This window comes from Salvelinus fontinalis, chromosome 20, assembly GCF_029448725.1.
Source record: "Salvelinus fontinalis isolate EN_2023a chromosome 20, ASM2944872v1, whole genome shotgun sequence".
Lineage (NCBI taxonomy): Eukaryota > Metazoa > Chordata > Actinopteri > Salmoniformes > Salmonidae > Salvelinus > Salvelinus fontinalis.
In genome coordinates, this window is record NC_074684.1 from 33,574,667 (window position 1) to 33,591,243 (window position 16,577).

General features: G+C 45.1%; 1 protein-coding gene across 4 annotated transcripts in view; it reads left to right on the top strand.

The window, feature by feature from the left end:
• The first annotated feature begins 62 nt into the window (after positions 1–62).
• LOC129817758 (coiled-coil domain-containing protein 85C-A-like) overlaps positions 63–16,577 on the top strand; it is a 125,895-nt gene continuing 109,380 nt past the window's right edge. Inside the window, exon 1 of one of the 4 annotated variants that reach the window (XM_055873298.1) lies at positions 63–1,611. In XM_055873298.1, the coding sequence (XP_055729273.1) occupies positions 888–1,611 (724 nt within the window). In that variant the 5' untranslated portion in view covers positions 63–887. The remainder of the gene's footprint in view (positions 1,612–16,577) is intronic. The other 3 variants (XM_055873296.1, XM_055873295.1, XM_055873294.1) reach the window with 3 other exon arrangements.

Genomic DNA, 16,577 nt, shown 5'->3' on the forward strand with positions numbered 1-16,577 from the left:
TGATAATTCATGTATTTTCACCTCTCATAACGTGTGAAGTTCCTTCCTGGCCCATTCATTGCATGGAGTTGACACGCTCTCCATCTCGCTACCTGCCTGCGTCTTGATTGGCCGTCTTGACGGAGATTCTACTGTACCATTTCAAACCCGAGTCTGCGCTACTCTACACTCTGCGGAAGCGGGGGAGGACCGTGCAAATTCCCAACGAGCTCGGGGATTCAATCCGCTGCCAAGGCACTAACCAGTCACCACTTCGGGGAAAAAAGGCTTATCTTTGAAATAGGTCGAGCACTGTGTCTGTTGTAAAATTCGTTCGTTTCCGTTGTCTCGGAAAAGCAACATGCTGGTGTAGTAAATATAGGGCTAATAGTTGTTTTTTTATTCCTTCCAAGCGCACATTTCTGTTGGATTTTTATCTGAATAATTATTTATTTTCGTGGATATTTTCGTTATTTTCTTCCACTGTGGAACGTGCGGAGCACGATGTGCACATGCGGTGGGATGCTCATGGGTCTCCTGACAGTTCTCAGATGAGTGATGGAGATTTGATCAGTAAACATTCGCATGTTTTGTTTTTGCACAATATATACACAATTTATGAACGAATGAAAAAATACCAAGAAGCACTGCAAAGATTCGACAGTGATCTTTTTTTTTGAAGGAGTTGTGCGTGCAGTCTTCTGCATGGTTGCAATAGCCAACATTTCATTGCCATTTTAATTTGTTTAATTGAACTTTTCCATCCGAAGTGCCACTGTTTGCATCATTTCCTTATCATGTATTCACATTTCAATACAATTCCGCAATTGAGACTCGGATAGTTTAGCCTAAATATCCAGCTTATTTCCGTACCGTTATTGGACCGAGGAGAGAGCACAGACGGAGACATGGCTAAAAACCCGTCCGAGGGACCCAATGAGCCAGATCTGAATCAGCTACCGGACGAAGAGCTGCTGCAATGGGGCAAGGAGCAGCTGGTCAACAGGCTAAGGAGAGTGGACAGCGAGAAGTTATACCTGATGATCGAGCACGGAAACATGATGAAAGACATTAACCGGAGGCTGCAGGTGCACCTGCACGAGATCCGCAACCTGAAGGAGATCAACCAGAAGCTCCAGGACGACAACAACGAGCTCCGCGAGCTCTGCTGCTTCCTGGACGACGACCGGCAGAAGGGCAAGAAGCTGTCCCGGGAGTGGCAGCGGTTTGGCCGGTACTCCGCGAACGCCATGTGGAAGGAGGTGGGCACCTACCAGCTAAAGCTCAAAGAACTCGAGGCCAACCAGGAGACAGTGGTGCGCGAGAACACGGACCTGAAGGAGATCATTTTCATGCTGGACGAGGAGAGGAACGGAGCCGGTTCCCGGAGCTCCATAGACTCTCAGTCCAGCCTCACCAACCTGAACGGCGGGACAGGGATAGTTCGGGACTTCGGGGATGGCAGTAGTACCTCCAGCACGGGGAGCGCAGGTAGCCCCGACCACCACCACAGCCACAACCACAAGCTGCCCGCGGAGAGGGAGGGCAAGCTGGGCAGCACCTTCCAGAGGAGGTCCATGGATGACCTGTCAGCGCCACACCATCACAGGAGCATCCCTAATGGACTCAATGGTAAGTTTGTACACCTGTAATACACCTGTAATATACACCTGCCGTACACTTGTCATGGCCTACATCGGTCCACACATCTGTATGCACCTGTACACACCTGTCCAATGGCCATCTCATCTCAATGGTCCATACCAGCCGGGCGTGAGCTGGGATGTTAAATGCATAGGAGAAGGGGGGGATAACATCAGTATTGATATTTGTACTGCATTGTTGAGGGAGCTTGCAAGTAAGCATTTCGCTGCACTGAATACCTGCTGTAAACTAAGTACTTTTTAAATGTTGAATTAGACGTTCCACCAGCAGTAGGGACTAAAGAAGCAGAGCCATCACTATTTGACTCTGAGACAGACTGACCATTCAGACAGACTGACCATTCAGACAGACTGACCCTTCAGACAGACAGACCTATTTCATAACACAGACACGTTGGACAGTGATGCTGCCCAGGCCTGAGTACCCCTCCCTCCTCCAGACGGATCCAGTCAAGGCCCGCACAGCAGTGGATCAACCTGCCATATGACAGTCTGACTGACTGTTTTTTTTCTCCCCGACAGACAGCCAGCACCGTATGTGTTGGACTAAACTATTATTATTATTGTTGTGATTACCTCACTGTTGCTGTGTTTAAATCAGCTTCTCATCCTGAGATGAAGTCATGATTGGGATGCTTACTGTAACACAGGTAATGTGTACACACACACACACACACACACACACACACACACACACACACACACACACACACACACACACACACACACACACACACACACAATGGATGCCTAAGTAGCCTCTTCAGTGTCCTACCATCAGATTGATGTGTGGTGAATTAGGTCACTGAGTATCACGGCCCTGAAGGAAGAAGAGCAGACTATTTTAATCGCTTTTAGAAGGTCTCAGGCAAATTGATTTTGGATGAGTTCACTGATTATCACTGTTGTCTTTGGCTCTTGAGGAGCTCTCTCTCTCTCTCTCTCTCTGGCCTGTTTAGGGTCTCTCTCTCAATTTCAATTCAATTCAGGAGACTTTATTGACATGATAAGTTAAATTAGTTGCATTGTCAAAGTATACATATTAAAAAAATTGTGTGACCAACAGCAAAAAGATATCAATGAGAATATGAATCCGTTAAAGCAATAGCTGTAAGGCAGTAACATGACTGAGAAGCCCCATCACATGGTATGAAAGCCAAAACAAAATGGGAAATATGATTGACATTACATTACATTTTCACTGGCTGTCCCTCAGGTTGTAGCAGGAGGACACATATTTGGCTGCCAAAACATTTAGTCTTTTCACCCAATAAATATATTTTTTAAATTCTTCAGCTGTTATAGTTTCACATTTTTTGTAATGAATAAAAATTTGGGGAAAGAAAGATTATCTTATGTCTGAGTATTTGTCACAGTGTAATAGGAAATGCAGCTCTGTCTCTACCTCTCCCCTGGAGCAGAGTTAGCACAACCTGTCCTCTGGGCAGCCAGGTTTGTCTGTGACGACCGGTCTCTATAGCCAGACTGTTCTCACTGAGTCTGTACCTAGTCCGTGTTTTCCTCAGTTTTCTATCAGTCACAGTGGTCAGATAGTCTGCCACCATGGACTGTCTGTTTAGAGACAAATAGCATTGAAGTTTACTTAGATTTTTTGTGGTGTCTTTCCAATAGGTGATATATTTTTCTTTTTGCTTTGTGATGATTTGGTTGGGCCAGATTTTCTGAGGGCTGTCCTGAGGCTCTTTGTGGTTGGTTTGGTTAGTGAAGTGAGCTTCAGAACCAGCTGGCTGAGGGGACTGTTCTCTTGTTCCATCTCTTGACATTGTAGGGCTGTGTGATGAAATGTTTTGGGGTCCCTTGTTTTTAGATGGTTGTACAATTTGATGGCTCTTTTTTTCTATTCAAATATGGAGAGGGTATTGGCCCAATTCTGATCTACATGAGTTTTTCTTTGCACTTGCAATACGGTCTTGCAAAACTCTGTATGCAGTATTTCGATTGGATGTTTGTCTCTCTCTCTCTCTCTCTCTCGCTCTGTGTCTCTGTGCCTCTGTACTCGCTTTCTTCCTCTCTCTGCTAAGGGTCTCTGTCTCTCTGCTAAGGGTCTCTCTCTCTCTGCTAAGGGTCTCTCTCTCTGCTAAGGGTCTCTCTCTCTGCTAAGGGTCTCTCTCTCTGCTAAGGGTCTCTCTCTCTCTGCTAAGGGTCTCTCTCTCTCTGCTAAGGGTCTCTCTCTCTCTGCTAAGGGTCTCTCTCTCTCTGCTAAGGGTCTCTCTCTGCTAAGGGTCTCTCTCTCTGCTAAGGGTCTCTCTCTCTGCTAAGGGTCTCTGTCTCTCTGCTTAGGGGACATTTGAAATGCATCAAGCGGACTAGAAATCAATGCGCTGTTCTAAGACCTAAATACCCAGGCTTTAGCAGAGTGTTGGATGAAATACCATAATGAAATAGGATGCTAAGCCGAGTTTAATCTGCACATCACCACCATTACCCCACCCACGCTCACGTACGCACTCATTCACTCACGTACGCACTCACTCACTCTCTCACTCACAAACACACCACAGTGATTTGTTCTTTAGGATAAATACAGTCTGTTTCTGGCTGTAGCATACAAACAGACAGGCCGCCTAAATCCAGCCTCTGATTCGTTTGTTTTAGGAATGCAACACGGGTGCACCTCCTCAAGGAAATATCCTTCTATGTTCGGATTCCACACCTGGTGTCTTTTGAGATTCCAGGAATTCTAGAATCTTAAAACCCTGAAGGTAGATATACCATATCCTAGCAGCATGTTAGCAAGCGGAGCTGTTTTTAATCTGCACACAAACACATTTTTTGGCCATGTTTGTGCATCATTGCGTAACAGCAATATTGTGTGTGCTTGTCTGCCTGTGGCGGAATGGGGCTGGGCAGGGCTCACCTCTCTAGCCTCTCTAAGCTGATGTTATGCTAAGTGATGTTCTTGCGAAGCCCCTGAACCAAACCGTCCGTCTATGCCCTGGGCTGACACTGTACTGTACAACCCTATGCTCATCACTGTCAGACAATCTGTATCTCCATAGCTTGTCTCCATGACTGGCATGGACTGTGTGTCAACACAAGACTCACTGTAGGGAATGATTACTCTATCTGTACATGCAAAAATATGTATATATTTTTAATTAAATCTGACATCTTTTTGATGGGGACATTCTCTCCACTATCCCAGCTCTCTCCTCACTCGGTCAGTGTCAGTCAGTCAGAGTCAGTCAGTCTGACTGACTCAGTCAACCAGTCAGTCAGTCAGAGCCAAGCTGATGGATGAGGAGAGGAGGCGATGTGTAGATCTGTTGTTTGAAGTCCAAGGGGAGCAGTTGTTAGTTGCTGACTGGATGCTGAGTTCTGTTGCTTCAGTCAGGGCATCCAGATGCCAAGGAAGCCTTGGGGACTTTAGCAGACAAACATTAAAACCGTTACCGAGGTGCTAAATGAGAGACCACTGTGCCAGAGTGGGAGGATGGGCAGATGGATGGAAGAAGGGGAGGAGTGGGAATTCTAGAGCTGGCATGCTCTTAAAGAATGAATCCAACCAACAACTACAGAATACTATTGTTCTGCCTGGTCTCCACTCAAAAAGATCCCCCACATAGCCCTCGCCACATTTCTGGCTCCTCTACCCCTTAATAAGAAAGAGGAGGGAGAGAGAGCAAGCAAGGGGCGCGAGACAGGCAAGCAAACAAAAGGCCTTCAAAGAGGCTTGGTAGTGGGGGGTTGGCTGGGAGGTGGTGGGGGGTTAGGCTAGGGAGAGGTGGCGGTATTGCTGGGGTGAAGTTGTGGGTAGGCTTGGTAGTAGTGGGGGGGGTGTCAGTGTAATTGCATTTTTGAGTGAGCTTGAGTCTGGTGACACACCCTCTCTCCTCTTGGGGATAACTAGCTCTATACACACACATCTAAAGTTGAGCTTTCTTAACCTGGAGAGATGGAGGTTAGCCTACAAGTATTGAAACACCAATGGAGGCTTTACATGCAACTTCTTTTTCCAGACTTCTGTTTGCTGGGATGGGTTATTAAAGATCTTTGATGGGATGGGTTATTAAAGATCTTTGATGGGATGGGTTATTAAAGATCTTTGATGGAATGGGTTATTACAGATCTTTGATGGAATGGGTTATTACAGATCTTTGATGGAATGGGTTGTAAATGATTGAATGGGTTTTTAAAGATCTTTGCTGGGATGGGTTATTACAGATCTTTGATGGAATGGGTTGTAAATGATGGAATGGGTTATTAAAGATCTTTGCTGGGATGGGTTATTAAAGATCTTTGATGGGTTGGGTTGTAAATGATGGAATGGGTTATTAAAGATCTTTGCTGGGATGGGTTGTAAATGATGGAATGGGTTATTAAAGATCTTTGCTGGGATGGGTTGTAAATGATGGAATGGGTTATTAAAGATCTTTGATGGGATGGGTTGTAAATGATGGAATGGGTTATTAAAGATCTTTGATGGGATGGGTTGTAAATGATGGAATGGGTTATTAAAGGTCTTTGATGGGATGGGTTATTAAAGATCTTTGCTTGATTGAAGCCTGAACTAAAACTATGCCTGAAACTATACTGCCTGTACATTGTGTGTGCCTATGTATACAACCGTGCGTGACTTTTGTTTTATGTCCAGGAGTCAGTGCCTGCATTAGGCTAACCTTCCATCCATATAGGCTACATGCTGATTTCAGCGTGTGCTGGCTAGGTTCGGTGATGACACCGAGCATTGAGTGGAGCCTGAACAGAGACGATGTAGCCTATATGGATGTTATATTGCGTGTCTCTGTGTGTATAGTACAGCAGTCACTTGTGTTCTGTTTCCAGGAGCCACTGTCTGCATTCACTTATATCATTGGTGGTCTGGAATCTGGAATGGGATTCCACCCAAGGCTCTGAAATATGATGCAGTTGAGTTGCACATGTACAGTAAGACTTGCAGTGCATTGTGGTGACTTGACTTTGTGTGTGTGTGTGTGTGTGTGTGTGTGTGTGTGTGTGTGTGTGTGTGTGTGTGTGTGTGTGTGTATCTACAGTTCTGTCCTGAGGTCTGGTTTGTATTTTTGTAAGGTTCCAGACCTGATGAGACCAATACATTTCTCTAAACCTGTCTGTCTCTGTGTCTTAGTGCTGCTGGGTTGCAATAGCACAGATATGCAAATACGGATGGTCCCTTCACAGGCCACGCCTCCTGACTAGGACTGGGCGAAATGGACAAAATATCATATCATGATATTTGTCACATATTTGATGGTTTTTAACAGTATTTGATGTTTCTGAATAATACATGTTCTTAGTAGGCTTTCTGGGTGGTTCATGACCCTAGTGTAGTTCATGACCCTAGGGTGTCAACATAAATTATGAGTGATTTCAAAGGGACTTTCTTCATTTCCACTGTTCAATCTGACTACGTGACTATGTGCGTATCACATTTAACAAACCCAACATTGAAATACCGCTATAGAAGGTAAAGTAAAAACTCCGGTCTGTGCATCAATATCGTTATATTGTAAAATAAGGTATACCGCCCAGCCCTATTCCTGACCCGACAAAGACCTCTCTCTCTGTCTCTCTCTCACTCTCTCTCGGTCTCTCTCGGTCTCTCTCGGTCTCTCTCGGTCTCTCTCGGTCTCTCTCGGTCTCTCTCGGTGTCTCTCTCGGTGTCTCTCTCGGTGTCTCTGTCTCTGTCTCTCTCGGTCTCTCTCGGTCTCTCTCGGTCTCTCTCGGTGTCTCTCTCTGTCTCTCTCTCACTCTCTCTCGGTCTCTCTCGGTCTCTCTCGGTCTCTCTCGGTCTCTCTCGGTCTCTCTCGGTGTCTCTCTCGGTGTCTCTCTCGGTGTCTCTGTCTCTGTCTCTCTCGGTCTCTCTCGGTCTCTCTCGGTCTCTCTCGGTCTCTCTCGGTCTCTCTCGGTGTCTCTCGGTCTCTCTCGGTGTCTCTGTCTCTCTCGGGGTCTCTCTCGGTGTCTCTCTCGGTGTCTCTCTCTGTGTCTCTCTCGGTGTCTCTCTCTCTCTCTCTCTCTCTCTCTCTCTCTCTCTCTCTCTCTCTCTCTCTCTCTCTCTTTTAATTTAATTTGCTTTATTGGCATGACGTAACAACGTACATATTGCCAAGCTCATGTTTACAATATGAAAATAATAAGAATCAAATCTCTCTCTCTCAATTCAATTTCAATTTAAGGGCCTTATTGGCATGGGAAACATATGTTAACATTGCCAAAGCAAGTTAAGTAGATAATAAACAAAAAGTGAAATAAAGAATAACAATTAACAGTAAACATTACTCACAGAAGTTCCACAAGAATAAAGACATGTCAAATGTCATATTATGTCTATATACACTGTTGTAACGATGTGCAAATAGTTAAAGTACAAAAGGGAAAATACATTTATGTACATATCGGTTGTATTTACAATGGTGTTTGTTCTTCACTGGTTGACCTTTTCTTGTGGCAACAGGTCACAAATCTTGCTGCTGTGATGTCACAAATATGTGTCTCTAATATGGTCATACATTTGGCAGGAGGTTAGGAAGTGCAAGCTCAGTTTACACCTCATTTTGTGGGCAGTGTTCACATAGCCTGTCTTCTCTTGAGAGCCAGGTCTGCCTACGGCGGCCTTTCTCAATAGCAAGGCTATGCTCACTGAGTCTGTACGTAGTCAAAGCTTTCCTTAAGTTTGGGTCAGTCACAGTGGTCAGGTATTCTGCCACTGTGTACTCTCTGTTTAGGGCCAAAGAGCATCCTAGTTTGCTCAGTTTTTTTGAGAATTCTTTCCATTGTGTCAAGTAATTATCTTTTTGTTTTCTCATGATTTGGTTGGGTCTAATTGTGTTGCCGTCCTGGGGCTCTTCTCCAGGTTTATTTCTCTGTAGGTGATGGCTTTGTTATGGAAGGTTTGGGAATCTTCCTTTTGGGTGGTTTTAGAAGTGAACAGATATTTTCTGGATTTGGATAGTTAGCGGGTATCGGCCTAATTCTGCTCTGCATGCATTATTTGGTGTTTTATGTTGTACACTGAAGATTTTTTTGCAGAATTCGGCATGCAGAGTCTCAATTTGGTGTTTGTCCCATTTTGTGAAGTCTTGGTTGGTGAGCGGACCCCAGACCTCACAACCATAAAAGGCAATGGGTTCTATAACTGATTCAAGTATTTTTTGCCAGATCCTAATTCGTATGTTGAATTTGGAACACCATTATTTTTGTCTTACTGAGATTTACTGTCAGGGCCCAGGTCTGACAGAATCTGTGCTGAAGATCTAGGTGCTGCTGTAGGCCCTCCTTGGTTGGGGACAAAAGCATCAGATCATCAGCAAACAGTAGACTCTCCCTCCCTCCCTCACCCTATTTCCCTCTCTCACTCTTTCTCCCTCCCTCCCTCCCTCCCTCCCTCCCTCCCTCCCTCCCTCCCTCCCTCCCTCTCTCTTTCATTACATTGCTGCCTGTACATGAGAGTCAGTGTAGTTTGTAAATTAGTCATAGTTACCTGGGAATCCACCTCACGCTCAACCAAGCTGCTAAGAAAGCAAACTTTCTCACACAAAGTATAGGCCTAAGTGCAAATGTTGGTGCACTTTATCTAATATGCAGAAGTCTGATTTCCATTTAAGTAAATAAGACAGTGCAAGATATATTCTCAAGTATAGCAGTCTAAATCACATCACTGTTGTTGATGGTATAATTGGGGCCGTTATTAATGAGGATTAGACAGTCATAAACCAGTTTTAAAGTGTTGAATTAGTAAACAGTTCTAGGCCAGCTGTGTGCGAGGGTTAGTCTATTAGCTATATATGCTAATTAGAGACAGACCCGCCCTGCTCTGGTCCCAGCAGCAGATGACCCCTCAAGGGTTAATCCAACTCACAGGCTGTGTTTGGTTTTAGTGTGTGTGTGTGTGTGTGTGTGTGTCTGTGTGTGTGTGCATGTTTGTGTGTGTGTGTTTGTGCATGTTTGTGTGTGTTTGTGCATGTTTGTGTGTGTGTGTGAGTGAGTGTGTATGTGTGTCAGTTTTTAGGGAATGCAGCACCGGAATTAAACTCTGTTGAGAGTTAAAGGCCATGATTTAGAACAGTGGGCCACAGACATTGATAAATGATCCGTCTTCTGTATCCATTATGTCTTTCAGGAGTTAGCGCTGGTTACCATGGTGTTATTCAGTTAGGAACTGGCTTCTCCAGAGAATGACAATGCTGTGAAAAAGATTTTGATTTTGTAACTAGACCAAGGCTATCTTTCTGTTTCTTAATAATATGGTGAAGATAAACCATTTTGACGTTTCATTAAGTTGATTTTAATGTTATTTTTAGAGGAACACTAACTCTTTGAGTAATAATTTAGTCGCACCATAAAACTCAAGCTCTTGGACTAAATTAGATTCAAATTAGACTCTGTTAGTCACGCAGAGAAACACCATAAAATAGAATGGCTTTTTAAACTGTGACTTTTAACACCTCCACACATAATTGCTTTAATTGCGTCATTACTGGGCCCGGTGTGTGTGTGTGTGAGAACGTGTTTGTGTGTTCGACCTCTTTTCTGTCTGATTTTATCACCGGGTCATCATTCAGGCTGGAATCTCTCTCCTCCCCTTTCTCTCTTTATCTCTCTGGTGGGCAGAGAATATCACGGACCTAATCTGAATGGTGATAAAGGCTCGATTCAGTAGAACCAGCCTTCCTAGTTTATCAAATCAAATCACATTTTATTTGACACACGCACCGAATACAACAGGTGTAGTAGACCTTATTGTGAAATGTTTACTTGCAAGCCCTTAACCAACAATGCAGAGTTTTAAAAAATTAAATAAAACTGAAGTAAACAAAAGTAACACAATAAAATAACAGTAACAAGTCTATATGCAGGGGGTACCGGTACAGAGTCAATGTGCGGGGGCACAGGCTAGTTGAGGTTAGTCAAGGTTGGTTGAGGTTAGTTGAGGTAATTGAGGTAATATGTACATGTAGGTAAAGGTGAAGTGACTATGCATGGATAGTAAACAGAGTAGCAGCAGCGTAAAAATGGGGTCAATGCAAATAGTCCGGTGGCCATTTGATTAACTGGTTAGCAGTCTTATGGCTTGGGGGTAGAGGCTGTTAAGGAGCCTTTTGGACCTAGACTTGGCGCTCCGGTACCGTTTGCCATGCGATAGCAGAGAGAACAGTCTATGACTTGGGTGACTGAAGTCTTTGACAATTTTTTGGGTCTTCCTCTGACACCGCCTGGTATAGATGTCCTGGATGGCAGGAAGCTTGGCCCCAGTGATGTAGTGGGCCGTACGCACTACCCTCAGATGACGAGCAGTTGCCATACCAAGCGGTGATGCAACCAATCAGGATGCTCTCGATGGTGCAGCTGTAGAACTTTTTGCAGATCTGAGGACCAATGCCAAATCTTTTCAGTCTCCTGAGGGGAAGTAGACGTTGTCGTGGGGAAGGGCAGTGTGGAGTGTAATATGAATATCATCATCTGTGGATCTGTTGGGGTGGTGTGTGAATTGTAGTGGGTCTAGGGTTTCTGGGATGAGGGTGTTGATGTGAGCCATGACCAGCCTTTCAAAGTACTTCATGGGTACAGATGTGAGTGCTACAGGGCGGTAGTCATTTTGGCAGGTTACCTTGGCGTTCTTGGGCACAAGGACTATGGTGGTCTGCTTGAAACATGTACAGTTGAAGTTGGACGTTTATATACACCTTAGCCAAATACATTTAAACTCAGTTTTTCACAATTCCTGACATTTAATCAGAGTAAAAAGTCCCTGTCTTAGGTCAGTTAGGATCACCACTTTATATTAAGAATGTGAAATGTCAGAATAATAGTAGAGAGAATGATTTATTTCAGATTTTATTTCTTTCATCACAATCCCAGTGGGTCAGAAGTTTACATACACTCAATTAGTGTTTGGTAGCATTGCCTTTAAATTGTTTACCTTGGGTGAAACGGTAGCCTTCCACAAGCTTCCCACAATAAATTGGGTGAATTTTGTCCCATTCCTCCTGACAGAGCTGGTGTAACTGAGTCAGGTTTGTAGGCCTCCTTGCTCGCACACACTTTTTCAGTTCTGCCCACAGAATTTCTATGGAATTGAGGTCTTTGTGATGGCCACTCCAATACCTTGACTTTGTTGTCCTTAAGCCATTTTGCCACACCCTTGGAAGTATGCTTGGGGTCATTGTCCATTTGGAAGACCCATTTGCGTCCAAGCTTTAACTTCCTGACCGATGTCTTGAGATGTTGCTTCAATATATCCACATAATTTCCCTCCTTCATGATGCCATCTATTTTGTGAAGTGCACCAGCCCCTCCTGCAGCAAAGCACCCCCACAACATGATGCTGCCACCCCCATGCTTCACAGTTGGGATGGTGTTCTTTGGCTTGCAAGCCTCCCCCTTTTTCTTCCAAACATAATGATGGTCATTATGGCCAAACAGTTCTATTTTTGTTTCATCAGACCAGAGGACATTTCTCCAAAAAGTACGATCTTTGTCCCTATGTGCAGTTGCAAACCGTAGTCTGTATTTTTTATGTTGGTTTTGGAGCAGTGGCTTCTTCTTTGCTGAGTGGCCTTTCAGGTTATGTTGATATAGGACTCATTTTACTGTGGATATAGATACATTTGTACCTGTTTCCTCTAGCATCTTCGCAGGGTCCTTTGCTGTTGTTCTGGGATTGATTTGCACTTTTCGCACCAACATACGTTCATCTCTAGGAGACAGAACGTGTCTCCTTCCTGAGCGGTATGACGGCTACGTGGTCCCATTGTCATGGATGAATAGGAGTGGAAGGTAGGAGTCAGGTGCAGAGAGTATTGGGTTCAAGAAAAATAGGCACTTTTATTCTGGCACAAACGGTCATGTCCAAACACAGGGCGGAAAACACTGACCAACCCAAAACACAGGGCGGAAAACACTGACCAACCCAAAACACAGGGCGGAAAACACTGACCAACCCAAAACACAGGGTGGAAAACACTGACCAACCCAAAACACAGGGCGGAAAACACTGACCAACCCAAAACACAGGGCGGAAAACACTGACCAACCCAAAACACAGGGCGGAAAACACTGACCAACCCAAAACACAGGGCGGAAAACACTGACCAACCCAAAACACAGGGCGGAAAACACTGACCAACCCAAAACACAGGGCGGAAAACACTGACCAACCCAAAACACAGGGCGGAAAACACTGACCAACCCAAAACACAGGGTAAAAACGGTCCGGAGCACTAAACCACAGCCAACACTAAACGTGAACACAAAATAATCCCGCACAAACTAGAGCGGGCCTAACAAGCTTAAATAGGCTAGAAAATCAAGAAAACACAAATAGGAACAGGTGCAACTAATAAGACTAAACTAACAGAAAAGGAAAAAGGGATCGGTGACAGCTAGTAGGCCGGTGACGACGACCGCCGAGCACCGCCCGAACAGGCAGGGGAGCCAACTTCGGCGGGAGTCGTGACACCCATGGTGTTTATACTTGCGTACTATTGTTTGTACAGATGAACGTGGTACCTTCAGGCGTTTGGAAATTGCTCCCAAGGATGAACCAGACTTGTGGAGGTCTACAATTCTTTTTTCTTAAGGCTTGGCTGATTTCTTTAGATTTTCCCATGATGTCAAGCAAAGAGGCAATGAGTTTGAAGGTAGGCCTTGGAAAACATGCACAGGTACACCTCCAATTGACTCAAATGATGTCAATTAGCCTATCAGAAGCTTCTAAAGCCATGACATAATTTTCTGGAATTTTCCAAGCTGTTTAAAGGCACAGTCAATTTAGTGTATATAAACTTCTGACTCACTGGAATTGTGATTCAGTGAATTATAAGTGAAATAGTCTGTCTGTTAACAATTGTTGGAATAATTACTTGTGTCATGCACAAAGTAGATGTCCTAACCGACTTGCCAAAACTATAGTTTGTTAACAAGAAATTTGTGGAGTGGTTGAAAAATGAGTTTTAATGACTCCAACCTAAGTGTATGTAAACTTCCGACTTCAGCTGTAGGTATTACAGACTCAGTCAGGGAGAGGTTGAAGATATCAGTGAATACACTTACCAGTTGGTCAGTGCATGCGCTGAGTAGGCGTCCTGGTAACCCGTCTGGCCCTGCCGCCTTGTGACTGTTGACCTGTTTAAAGGTCTTACTCTCATCGGCTACGGAGAGCGTGATCACACAGTCATCCGGAACATCCGGTGCTCTCATGCATGGTTCAGTGTTGCTTGCCTCGAAGCAACCATAGAAGGCATTTATTTTAATCTTCCAGATTAGTGTCCTACTCCTTGAAAGCGGCAGCTCTAGCCTTTAGCTCAGTGCGGATGTTGCCTGTAATCCATAGCTTCTGGTTGGGACATGTACATATGGTCACTGTGGGGAAGACGTCGTCGATGCACGTATTGATAAAGCCGGTGAATGATGTGGTATACTCCTCAATGCTATCGGATAAATCCCGGATTGTTTTCCAGTCTGTGCTATTAAAAGAGTCCTGTAGCCCAGCAATTGGCCCAGCATCGTCCGGGATTTGGCCGGTGTAGGCCGTCATTGTAAATAAGAATTTGTTCTTAACTGACGTGCCTAGTTAAGTATATATATATATATATATATATATATATATATATATATATATATATATATATATATATATATATATATATATATATATGAAATTCTGTCACTCTGTATTCACCACAGGACATGAGTCAGCATCTCACATTCACCTGTCTCACCTATTGCTTCTAGCTCCCCTCCAGTCATTCAGTTTGTATTAGTTGAACTGTGTTGGTGTGTAATGCCACACCTTGAGAAGGTGAGGCTATTCACTCACCTGGCTCAGCTGTGTGGCAACTCTCCTGTGAGCCCAGCCTCCCTGAATGGGCTTCTCTCCAGTTAAAAAAAGTCATTAAGTCAGCAAAGACAAGTGGCAGTGATTCATTGAGAAGTAGAGAGTCTATAGAGACACTCAGTCTGTGTACATGTTCTGTTGAACAAATAGGCCTGAAGGAAAGAGAACGGAGATGGAGTAACTAAATATGTTAAAAGCACTGCTCAAGTATTCATGGTTTATTACAGCACTACAAATTCTGGTTAACTTTTTGTTTTTAAAGCTGCCTATTTAGTTTTCAATTTCCCAATTAGACTATTACTACAATGCTTATAAGATAAACATTTGGAAGATATCAAACATCACCAGTCGAACAAAACATTGAGTTTCATTCTGTACTTTTTTCATATGGATTTCACAGCAGTGTTCTTTTCCATTCTGTTCTCTGTCATCTAGTCATCTAGTTCTGACTGGTTTGGGCAGAAACAGAAACAGACAGGAACCGGATGTTTCTACTGCTCATATCCTGTTTATCCAGCCTTAGACACATTATTCTGCCTTCAGACTTCACTATTCTTAGGCTCTGCTAAATATGTGTATGTGACCAATACAATTTGATTTGTTTTTCAGTGGTCCCATTTGTCATGGTAATGTGTACTGCCTCACCTCAAGGCTGGTACAGTACACTACATCACTGACTAGGCCTCGCCCCACCTCAAAGCTGGAAGAGTACACTACATCACTGACTAGTCCTCGCCTCACCTCAAGGCTGGTACAGTACACTACATCACTGACTAGTCCTCGCCTCACCTCAAGGCTGGTACAGTACACTACATCACTGACTAGTCCTCGCATCACCTCAAGGCTTGTACAGTACACTACAGTACTGACCAGTCCTCGCCTCACCTCAAGGCTTGTACAGTACACTACAGTACTGACTAGGCGGTCCTGTTTATATGCGAGATAGAGAGACCCACAGGGAGCCATAGAAGATGAATACACAGATCAACAGAGGGAACCTCTCAGCTGGGTATTGTAGAAAACACACAACCTGTCTGTCAGGATGTCACACAGGTTGCATTCCTGGACAAACAATGGTGGAAGTGGGTCTCTCTTTCTTTTCTCTCTCTCTGTCTCTCTATCTGTCCCTGAACCTGCTGTCTGATCTGTTCTTTCATTCCAATCAGCGTAGCTCCCATCCGACAGAATGAGGTTCTGGGCCCTGGTCAGTAGAGCACACAGCCCATAAGCCACCCAGCCCATCAACCACCCAGCCCATCAACCACCCAGCCCATCAACCACCCAGCCCATCAACCACCCAGCCCATCAACCACCCAGTCCATCAACCACCCATCTCATAAACCACCCAGCCCATCAACCACCCAGTCCATAAACCACCCAGTCCATAAACCACCCAGCCCATAAACCACCCAGCCCATCAACCACCCAGCCCATCAACCACCCAGCCCATACACCACCCAGTCCATAAACCACCCAGTCCATAAACCACCCAGCCCATAAACCACCCAGCCCATAAACCACCCAGTCCATAAACCGCCCAGTCCATCAACCGCCCAGTCCATCAACCGCCCAGCCCATCAACCACCCAGCCCATAAATCACCCAGCCCATCAACCACCCAGCCCATAAACCACCCAGTCCATAAACCACCCAGCCTATCAACCACCCAGCCTATCAACCACCCAGCCCATAAACCACCCAGCCCATCAACCACCCAGTCTATCAACCGCCCAGTCCCTCAACCGCCCAGTCCCTCAACCGCCCAGCCCATAAACCACCCAGCCCACAAACCACCCAGCCCACAAACCACCCAGCCCATCAACCACCCAGCCCATCAACCACCCAGCCCATCAACCACCCAGCCCATCAACCACCCAGCCCATCAACCACCCAGCCCATCAACCGCCCAGTCCATCAACCGCCCATCCCATAAACCGCCCAGCCCATAAACCGCCCAGTCCATAAACCGCCCAGCCCATCAACCGCCCAGCCCATACACCACCCAGTCCATACACCACCCAACCCATACACCACCCAGTCCATACACCACCCAGTCCATACACCACCCAGCCCATAAACCACCAAGCCCATACACCACCCAGTCCATACACCACCCAGCCC